Genomic DNA, 10,951 nt, shown 5'->3' on the forward strand with positions numbered 1-10,951 from the left:
TTGCCAAGATGGCAGTGGACCCTGCCCAGGGGGAATGGAGTCTAGCCCTGCTAGACTGGGACTTTAACTTTCCCTTCACCTTGCCACCCTCGCCACATCCGGACATCCAGGCGTCTGAGTAGGACCTTCAGTATGAGACTGATGATTTAGAACATGTTTGTTTGTTAAAGATTTCCCCTTCGTTTAAATGGAAGGGGCCGGGCCATATGTTAGCCCAGTCAGTGAATGTAAGCATAGATCAGTAAGTGGTAGATACTGCCGGAGCAGTCTCTGGACTGGTACAAACATATATATGCACATATTCACGTATATATGTGCATATTCACACACACACACACACACACACACACACACACACACTCATACACACAGGTATACTTGCATATCGATGGACATGCATGTTAGGTGGGAGGAGGGGCAGAGCGCACCACCTCAGTCAATATTGGGAGAGGGACCGTGGCTACAACGTAGGCTGCAGCATTTCGTAAAGAGTTAATGGATCTGGCTGCATCATGGGTTCTGGGAATATCTGGGTTTGGAAGAGGTCTTTTCCTGATGCGTGAGGTGGCTGGGCATTTGAGGAGGTAGTGCAGGAGGGGGTAGAGTGTAGCCGATTGACAGTGCTGACATTCAGATTCAGGGGCTTCGTCATCGTCGATGATTTCACTGCAGCATTTATATCCCAGGCGAAGGCGGCGCAGACGAGTGAGCTTGTTAAAGTTGGATCTAGTGGTAGTTGGTAGTGGCTTGTAGCGTGTGGCAAGTGCATACCACCTAGCGGAGGGGGAACGCAGTTCGACATATAGGCGGTGGTCATCCTTATTTAATCTGGCTGCCCTTTCTCTAATGCCTTGCTTGACTTGGCTTAGGCTTGTCGTGATGACGAAATCGATGCTCGGTTTTTCTAGGGCGTGTTTTGCTGTGAGGTCTGCCTTCTCGTTTCCCACGATGCCTACATGACTTGGGATCCAATTTATAATAATCGATCCTCCAGCATTGCGGATACCTTGTGAGGTGGTGAGAATGTCATGTATTAAGTGAATGTTGTCTTTGTGAGTTTGTTGGCGAAGAGTATGAATAGCCGAAGCAGAGTCTGTGTGAATGATAGTGGGAGTAGTGGGGTTGTCCTCTAGGGCGTCAGAGAGGGCAGCTGAGATGGCTGCCAGCTCGGCCTGGAGGGTGGAGGCACCATCTGTGACACGGAAGCCAAAAGATCTGTCCCCGCACACAAAAGCTCCTCCGGCATTGGTTGGTGTGACAGAACCGTCGGTGTAGTACGTATTGGACTGTGGGATTGTGTGGGTGGCAATTTGTCTGAGGCCCTCTTGACGCAGCAATTGGGTTGGCGTTCGTTTTTTGGATAGTGTGTGCGTGAGAATGAGCGTGAGTAGGGGTGGACTCCAAGGAGGCTGGGGGATGAAGTTGGTGGCAGGTGTGTTATTGGCCTGTGCTATAAAGTTATCCAGTTCATAGGTGTGGATGGCTCGAGCTACATTATGAATCCAGCTATTTGTGAGTAAGTCCTGGTGGAGGCTGGCTGCTGCTGTGAGCCGTGGCAGTAGGGGAAGGGGGGAAGCATTGTGGGCTAGTTTGGCTGCCAGGCCCGCCACCCTTGCTTGTATGCGAAGGTGTAAGGATTCGAGGTGACATTCCATGCGGAGATTGCATAGTCTGGTCCACATGGGTGCACCAGTCATGGTGCGCATGGCACTGTTTTGGATGACTTCCAGTTTGGCCAATTGTGGCTCGTCAAGGGACGGTAGTACTGGCGCCGCATAGTCCACTATTGCTCTTATGGTCTGGATGTAGAATAGACGGAGGACTTTGAATGTGGCACCCTTTCCCTTTCCTGCCAAGGATCGCAGAGCATTGTGGCGAAGCTTTGTTCTTTCTCGGAGGTGGTTCACCTCCGTTCGGAAAGAAAGTTTGGAGTCAAAGATGACCCCCAGGTACTTGTGTGTTGGAACATGATCGATGGCTGTGTCACCGAGGTGGAGTTTGTCTTTCGGTGGGTTTATGAGGAAGGGAAGAGCCTTGGTTTTATTTGGGTTGATTTTGAGTCCCAGCTCTGTACATTTTAGGTGGAGTCTTGTCAGAGCCCTCTGGGCTTTTGCATGATATGGGCCTCCGTGGACTACCAGCGTTGTATCATCAGCATAACAGAGGAGTCGGGCTCCAGGGCCTAGGTCCACCTGTAGGAGGCAGTTTATTAGGGCGTTAAAAAGCGTGGGGCTGAGAATGCTGCCCTGTGGGGTTCCGTTGATGTGGCAGTGTTCTGATGACGTGTGCCCCTGAAATCGTACTGCTGCCCGTCGGCCCTGGAAGAAGCTCTCGAGCCAGCACAGGAGGCGACCCTTGACTCCCCTGCTTGCTAGGGTTGCAAGGATGGCCCTCGGGCATGCCAGCTCGAAGGCCTTTTCCAGGTCTATAAAAATGGCCAGGCCTCTTCCTCCACGCAACTCCGAGAGGAAGGAGCTCAGGCACTCAGCCGTCCCCCTGCCTCTGGTGTAAGCAAAGATGTGACTGTGGGGTGAGGGCAGAATCCAGTTGAGGCGCCCAAGCACCATCCTCTCGACAGTTTTGCTTAAGCAGCTGAGAAGGGAGATGGGTCTAAAGGATGTGGGATCAGGTGGTTTGGGGATGGGGTGAATGGTTGCAGTCTTCCATTGCCCGGGGAGTTTGCCCATAGACCAGGAGTGATTTAATAAGTCTAGGAAGGCGGATCTTGCTGTAGGCCCAGCGTGTGTGAGCATGGAATAGGTGATACCATCTGGGCCTGGGGCAGTGTCAGTGCTTGTTTCAAGGCTTGATCAAGCTCATGCATCGTGAATAGATGATCAGAGTCAGCTGGGGTGGCCTTGCACATGTTTATAAGATCCGTCCTGGTCTGGTTTAGGGCTTCCTGCTTATGTCTGGTGTCTTCTGGAAGCTGTGTGGGGGAGGTCCTCTGGGCAAATGTAGCTGCCAGCCTTTCAGCCTCTCCCTGTGGGTCGAGGTGAGAGGGGGGACGAGGTGGCAGAGGATTGGAAACAGCTCTCAATTTTTTCCAAATGCTCCCCAGTCTTGATTGAGCACCAAGGGACTGACACCACTCCAGCCACTTTTGCTCCTTAATGTCTGTTTTCTCCGCTGTAGAATGCCTGACGACGGCCTGGAGGTAGGCTAGGCTGTTAGCTGTCGGGTTGGCTCTATGGATTTTCTTGGCTCTGTTAAGGCATCTGTTTAGTTCCTTCACCCTGTCACAGTAGAACCAGTGGTCTGTATGGTAAGCCTTTGGAGGAGCAGTTTTTGGGATAGAGGAGCCTGCTGCTGCACTGAAGGCGTCTGTGAGGAGGGCGGCATGTTCCTCCAGATTTATTGGAGCGTTAAATGCTGCTGTATCTTCCAGTGTGGTGGTGAATTTAGGCCAGTCTGCCCTTTTGGTATTCCACCTTGATGGGGGCCCAGAAGGCGTAGGGAGTGGAGCAACCTTGATGGTGGTTATTATAGCATGATGGTCTGATGTTAGGGTGGGATGTAGCCTCCAGGTAGTGAGGGGGGCTAAGCCAGACGACACAAAAGAGAGATCTAGCCTGCCTCCACGTACATGTGTTGGTGTGGATGGGTCATTGAGGAGTAAGATCTCTGGCACCTCCTCCAGTAGCTCTGAAATATGGCATCCAGCTGCGTTGGTAGGGGACCTAGAGCCAAAGCTGGGATGATGGGCATTAAGATCGCCACCAATGAAGAGCTGATTAGTTGTGGAGAGAGTGGCTACCTCCCCAAGGTTAATGTCGGCTGTAGGGTGGCGGTAAATATTAAATAGTTGTAGGTGACCATCTGCTAGGGTTATATCGACGCCTTGGACCTCAACACCTTCGCCACAGTCTGGTGGTGGATCAATAGCTGTGGCAGGTATATGGCTTCGAACGAGAATGGCACAGCCTCTGGTGCCGCCTGGAGTGCTGGGGAGGAGGAAGGTGGTGAAGCCTCGCAATCGGAGCTGCCTGTTCGGTTTTAGGAGTGTTTCCTGGAGGAGGAGGATGTCTAAATGGTCTCTATGGGCTGCCTCTTCTAGTGGGAGGCGCTTGGGAGTAATCCCATAGATGTTCCACTGTAAAATGCGGAGTGCTTGTGTGTGTGTGGGTTGTCTGTGATGAAGTGGGTGAGGAAATGTGTGTGTTAGTCGTCCATGTCTGTATACGTTGGGATGGGGGATCGTGATCTTGTCCTGTGTGCGTTGGTGTCCGTGTGTGGTGGTGCTGGGGACTGCTGGTGTGCTTTGTCTGGCTGTTTGTCTGTCGTGTTGGCATGGCTGCGTGACTGTGGGTGAGATGTTTGTGAGCGGTCTTGGGACTTTTTGCGTGAACGTGAGCGGCTCCGTTGTTCCTCTTTTCCCCTCTGTTTGCTGTGTTTTGTGTGAATGGGAGCAGTGGTGGGGGTTGTGGGTGGCGGTGGCATCTTTGTTTGTGTTGGCTGTGGGTTGTTTGCAAACTGGTCTAGTGATTTGTGTACGAACGTGTGGATTCCCTCTGGGCTGGGGATGGGCATGCCTAGCTCCTTGCCCATCCAGGTGGTGATGTGATCTGCTATTTGCTGAGCAAAGCAGGCCAGTTGGTCCCTGTTCAGTACGACATATCCTGGAGGAAGTGTGGGAGCTAGTGGAGGGGCTTGTGTGGCGGCATCTGGCACTGTTTGGGTCGAGATGGAGTGAACTCTTGGACGTGTAGGTTGTGGTGGTTGTGCTGTGGTGTGTGATGTGGCAGTGGGAGTGGGTCTGGATGGAGGTGGAGGAACTGCTTGAGGCGAGTGTTTGCTTGGAGGTAGAGGGGGGAACTCTTCTGGAGCTGGTGGTTGCCGTGTTGTGGGCTGTGGTACACGTTGTTGTCCCCATGTGAAGGTCCCTGGTGGTGCTGGTGTCATTGCAGTCCGTGCCTGGATCCAACGTTGCCCTCTTACTATGCCCTTCTGCACAAGGTCTTTGCGTGCTGGGCATAGTTTGTTCCAGGCATGGTGAGGGAGCTGGCAGTTGGGGCATTTTGACTGTACCGACTGCTTGGCCTTTAACTTTGTGATGCATTCCTGTGTGGCATGACGACCGCTGCACACAGCGCACGTTGGGGGGCGAGTGCATCTTGACTGGTGGTGACCGTAGCGCTGGCAATTGAAGCACCTGAGAGGTTCCGCGGTGTATGGGTGGATAGTGTAGGTGCCCCATGACTGTAAGTCGAGTGCTGTTGGGATGGGGCCTCTGAGGGTGACTAGCACCTGCCTGGTGGGTGCTCCCCCTACCTCGCATCTCGTGGCTTCCTCCACTTGATCGTTGTTTTTTACGGCTTGCAGGAGAAAATTTACAGGGTAATTTTGAATGATGACTTTTCTGGTGGACAGACTGGGGTCCAGTTTTCTCAGGCAGATAGGTTTGCCCGCCACAGAGGTTAGAGAGTCTAATGTGTGGAAGGTGTCTTCATCGAGAGGAACCAGGATCGTGTTTTGGTTCCGTGTTGCCTCCAATTTGAACTTGAGATGAGGCAGCTCAGTCTCTAAGGCGATCACAGTGTCATAAGGGGTGGGGAAGGCATCGTTGTTGGTGACAAGGAACGCAGGAGGCTTGGAGGGGGGAGGAGGGAGTGTACTGGTAGTGTTAGGTGGATGAGGAACGTGCTGTGAAGATGAACGTGTGTGTGTGGGTGTAGTGGGGCGGTCTGTATTGCAGGAGGATGTGGCTGGCTCATCAGCAAGGTTGGTCACTCTTTTACGATTTTTCTTTTTCTGGACTACTGTGAAGCCGTCGTCGTCAGTCATCGTGTCTTTGGTCTTGGTGGCTGGGGCATGGGTAGCATCTGTCTGGGAAGTCAAGTTGTCAGGAGGAGTTAGCTTGTCGTCCATGCTGTAGAGGTCTGAGTCAGTGGGGGAGACGTCTTCAGTATCCTTGTTGAGGAAGAGGTCATCAGCACCATATTCTGGCCCTGTTAGTCGTGGCCTTTTGCAGTGAGACTTAGGCTTGGTGCCTGTAGGTGATGGAGGTGAACACGAGTCACCACTCGGGTCAGTATCATGTGCAGGATCCGGCGCGCTCATGTTGGAAAAAAAAAAAAAAAAAAATATATATATATATATATATATATATATATATATATATATATATATATATACTGGAGTATTTATTTATTCAGTTGTTATTCCATTCCTCTTTCTAGCATACACACATGTATACTTCGAATATACATGAATATATGTGCATGAACCTATGTATATACCTTAACAGAGCAACGAAAGAAACAAGAAAATAAATAAATTATCAGCTGCAAATCCGGCGGTTCCCTACAGTGCCGGGGGGCCTAACTCCCCGCCCTCTAAAGGGCGCCGTGAGAGAACCCCAGCACTGCCCCGTGAGGGACTTTCCTAACCCTAGCCCTAACAGAAAGCCTACCCTTGCCGCCTCCTATAACCAGGCCTCTAAGGCCCCCCTTCGTGGAAGTACCCTAACGGAACCCCTTCAGGGTTCGGCGTCGTACTACGGCAAGGACTCTAAGTGGCAGCCGGAAAAACAGCTGATATCACAAAAAACACAAGAGCACGCAAGGCTGTGGTGAAAGCACTGGATCTCGTAACGAGAAAAAACTGACTGTGAAAGTCTATGGAGAGGTCTAGCCACGTTTCAGGATCTGGGGAAAAGAGGTGCTCACTACGAGATCTGGGCCAGAACTGAAGAGCAGGATCATTTAGAACAACACAGCCCTCACCTAAATACCTCTCTTCCTAATCAGGCCCTATCACATCCACCATTTGGAACAGAGGATGAATGGGGCTGTGATATGGCAGCATGATTATATATACAGTAGATTTCAGCTTAGTGGCTCGCTTAGTCGGCTATAGCCAGCTGTACGGTGGGACACCTTATTGCCCTGTCTCGATCGAAGTGAGGAGCCTCTGCTACACTATGTTTTGGACTGTACTGCTACTACTCAGCTGCGATCTTGTCCAGGCAGGCGGCTTGTCCGCAGTTGTGATGACCTCGTAGGTGCATCGGGTATCATAGCCAAGGCACCCGCCCACGTTCTCTTCGATGTCGTCACTTCCTACCCGACGATTTTTTGCTTGTGCAAGCACATTTTGACTGACAGGCTCTGTGTTTGCCCGTGTCCTCCTCTTTCCGGAGGCGACTCTCAAACAACAACAATTACGACAGTGATCTGCCTGTCTCCACTCGGCCCGTTTGCCGATCGATTTCTTTCGCTACACTGATCCTCACTTGCTATGTGTGGTTGAGCAACACTGGCTCTGGCTAGATCTAGGATAGGTGACAGCCTAAGAACATCAGCAACTGTTGGGATTGCTTTCCCTCTTTGTTTTAATGGACTTGTATCCGTTATTCTGGCCTGCTACTTAGATTACCTTGCTGTAGTATTGCGCCCAACGATGAAGGAGTACAATTAGGGTATTTTCGTTAAGAGGTCCTTAATGACCTGGTTATAGGAGGCGGCAATGATAGGCACTGATAGAATAGAGAAGTCCCTCATGGGGCAGTGATGAGGTCACGTCACCGTTAGGGATTCCTTCAATGTCCTTTAGAGGGTGGGGATAATAGGTCTCCATCACTGTAGGGAATTGATTGATTTTTTTCTTTCTTTTTTTTGTGCTTGGCTGTATTGCCTTCTCAGCTGTTGTTCCAATGTGCGGTCTCTGCTTGGCTTGGCATTAGGCCATCCAGGCATCCAAGATCCCTCGGGCGTCAGGGCCCTCCCGAATTTCGTGCTCTGTGGCATCTACTTCTTGGTAAGCTCCTCCTTCTGCTTCCCTAGGTGGCAAGAGAGAGCTGACCCAATTACCTCCATTTCCCGCACCTTTGCTGCTTCTGATGCCTTTACCCCATTGCCCACCTACCCGTCTCCTGTTCCTAGTCCGTCCTATCTTATATATATATATATATATATATATATATATATATATATATATATATATATATATATATATATATATATATATATATATATATATATATATATATATATATATATATATATATATATATATATATATATATATATATATAATATATATTTATACTGTATATATATATATATATATATATATATATATATATATATATATATATATATATATATATATATATATATATATATATATATATATATATATATATATATATATATATATATATATGTATATCTATATATCTATTGTCAGACGCCTCAATCCCGTTTGCGGTGGCCACAAACAAATCGCCTCCAGTTCGCCCTGTCCCCCGCCATTTCACTGCCCTGCTCCCGACTCACACCACCCTCTCTCATATACCTCTCCACCCCATCCCTCCATCTCATCTCATCCTCGGCCTCCTCCTCCCTCTTCCCCCCTCCACCTAATTCACATACACTCTCTTCGTCAGTCTTTCACCCTCCATCCTCTCCACATGGCCAAACCACCTCAGTGTGTTCCTCATAACGCTTCCTATCACATCCACATCCACACCACAACGCTCCTTTATATCCTCATTCGTCAGCCTGTTTCTCCATGTGACTTCACAGGCTCCTCTTAAATAACTCATTTCCACTGCTCTCACTCTTGACTTGTGTCCTTCCTACAACGTCCAAGCTTCACTTCCATACGTTAGAGTTGGTATCATAATACTTTCATGTAGGAACTTTTTCACTTCCATGCTCACTTCCCTGTTTCTTATCACTGCTTTCAAAGAACCAGCAACCTTTCTTCCCTGCTATACCCTTTCAAGCACTTCACCCTCCAAACCTCCATCCTTACTCATCACACTACCCAAGTACTTAAACGTACTCACATTTTCCAGTTCCTCACCATCCAACCTCGTGTACATTCACTGACTTCACCTCTCTCAAAGACCATCACTTTACTCTTCCCTACATTCACCTTTAGATTCCGTTTCTTACACACTCTCCCAAACTCATCCACCAAGCCTTGCAGCTCCCCTTCGTCTTCACTCAACAACACAGTATCATCTGCAAACAACAGTACAGGGAGTTTCCAAACACTATCCTCTCTCACCAGGGCCACTCCAACATCCACTACCCTACCTTGTACCTCTTTTATTACCCCATCCATGAACAGATTGAACAACCATGGAGACATGACACATCCCTGTTTCAACCCAACTCTCAAAGAGAAAAATTCACTTAGTTCACCATCCACACGCACTGCAGCCTTCGCATCATCGTACATACTCTTCACAGCATTCAACAGCTTCCCATCTACTCCATATATTCTTAACACTTTCCACAATCCTGGTCTATCCACCCTGTCATATGCTTTCTCCAAATCCATGAAAGCCGCATACAACTTCTTTCCTTTCTCTAAAAACTTTTCCACTAAAGATCTAAGAATGAATATCTGATCTACACAACCTCTTCCCTTCCTAAAGCCTCCCTGTTCTTCTCCAACCAATTTCTCTGTTCTTTCTCTAACTCTGTCATTAAGTATCCTACCATACACTTTTCCTATTATACTAAGAAGACAAATGCCCCTATGATTACCACACACTTCTTTTTCCCCTTTTCCTTTGTACAAGGGAATAATTATACCTGACTTCCAATTCTCCGGGACTCTACCTTCCTCCCAGGCCAATCTGCACATCTTCCACATCCATCTCTCCCCCATGCTTCAGCATTTCACCACACACTCCATCAATTCCTGGGGCTTTCCCCGATTTACCTTTCTTCATTGCTTCCACAACTTCTATCCTACTGATTTCTTCCTGTCTTCTCACCTCCCTCCTTCTCCCAGTCATTCCCCAGCCACTTATACTCGCATTACTTCCATCCTCTATGTTCAACATTTCCTTAAAGTATTCTCTCCATCTGCTCACTTTTTCTCCCTTCTCCATTAGTAATCTACCATTTTTATCTTTCACTCCCCTGCTAACTTCACTTCCACCCTGTTTTACTCGTTTCACCTCTTTCCAGAACATTTTCTTACAGTCCCTCCACTTTACACTCAAATTCCTTCCAAATTCCTCATCCACTCTCTTCTTACTCTCTCTTACTAATCTTTTCACCTCTCTCTTTCTTTCTACATATAACTCTTTCTTCCGCCTCTCAACTTCTTCCACGCCCCTGTTTCTCATCTATTCATTGTATGCTTTCTTCTTGTATATATATATATATATATATATATATATATATATATATATATATAAAGTATATATATGGTATGCAGAGGGAGAGAGAGGGAGAGGGAGTGAAAAAGGAGTAAGCCTACTAGAAATCCATGAATACATGCAATCACGCACTAACGAACGAACGAACGCACACACACAGAGAGGTCGGCGTCCTGCACCTCTCTCTGACAGATGTGAACTAAAGGCAAAAAAGAGGATTAAGGAACTGTAGCTAAGTTTTCACGATTCTGTACTTTTCTTTTATATTTCTTCCAGTTATAATCAGTGTCTGTATATATATTTACTTTTTTCCGAGGACATTTGCTTTTTCCACCCTTGCAATCTCATATCCCACATTTCAGCAAAGTTTTTCGTATACCTTCCTGCATACCGACCTACCTACCAGACTACCTGCCTACCCACTTACCTACCTACCTACATGCCTACCTAACTTCCTGCCCACCCAACCACCTACCTACTTGCCTACCTGCCTTGTTACCTACCACTCTGCCTGCCTTCCTGCTTTCCGCCTGGATGCTGGGAGTGAGTGAAAATGGAATATAAACAACCCCCCTCCTTCGTGGGTTAAGGAACGGTCGATTACTCAGTGGGAGTTTGCCAGTTTGTTATGTCTATTGTCCATTTCTACTGACATTTTGCATTTCCTTTGGCTTTGTTCCACATGTATCAACACACGGTGACGAAATAGGCAATCCATCAAAAGGTTGGAAGATTCTGGATATTGTTTATGAGATGTGAAAAAGCATACGACGCTTTTCTGGCTCAGTAGGTACGTATTTATATATCGTTTCTCCGACACTTAGG

At 48.1% G+C, this 10,951-nt stretch overlaps 1 protein-coding gene across 1 annotated transcript; it reads right to left on the minus strand.

Moving 5' to 3' along the window:
* Positions 1–401: 401 nt before the first annotated feature.
* LOC145409610 (uncharacterized) lies at positions 402–2,567 on the minus strand. Its single transcript, XM_080279963.1, has one exon. It carries the CDS (start codon positions 2,565–2,567, stop codon positions 402–404), a length of 2,166 nt encoding a protein of 721 aa, XP_080136089.1.
* Between the last annotated feature and the right edge of the window lie 8,384 nt (positions 2,568–10,951).

This window comes from Coenobita brevimanus, chromosome 82 (genome assembly GCF_032717465.1).
Source record: "Coenobita brevimanus isolate Jiangsu-jjx chromosome 82, ASM3271746v2, whole genome shotgun sequence".
Classification (NCBI taxonomy): domain Eukaryota; kingdom Metazoa; phylum Arthropoda; class Malacostraca; order Decapoda; family Coenobitidae; genus Coenobita; species Coenobita brevimanus.

Coding starts and splice junctions, on each gene's coding strand:
- LOC145409610 (XM_080279963.1), bottom strand. CDS start 2,567: ATGGTGCTTGGGCGCCTCAACTGGATTCTGCCCTCACCCCACAGTCAC.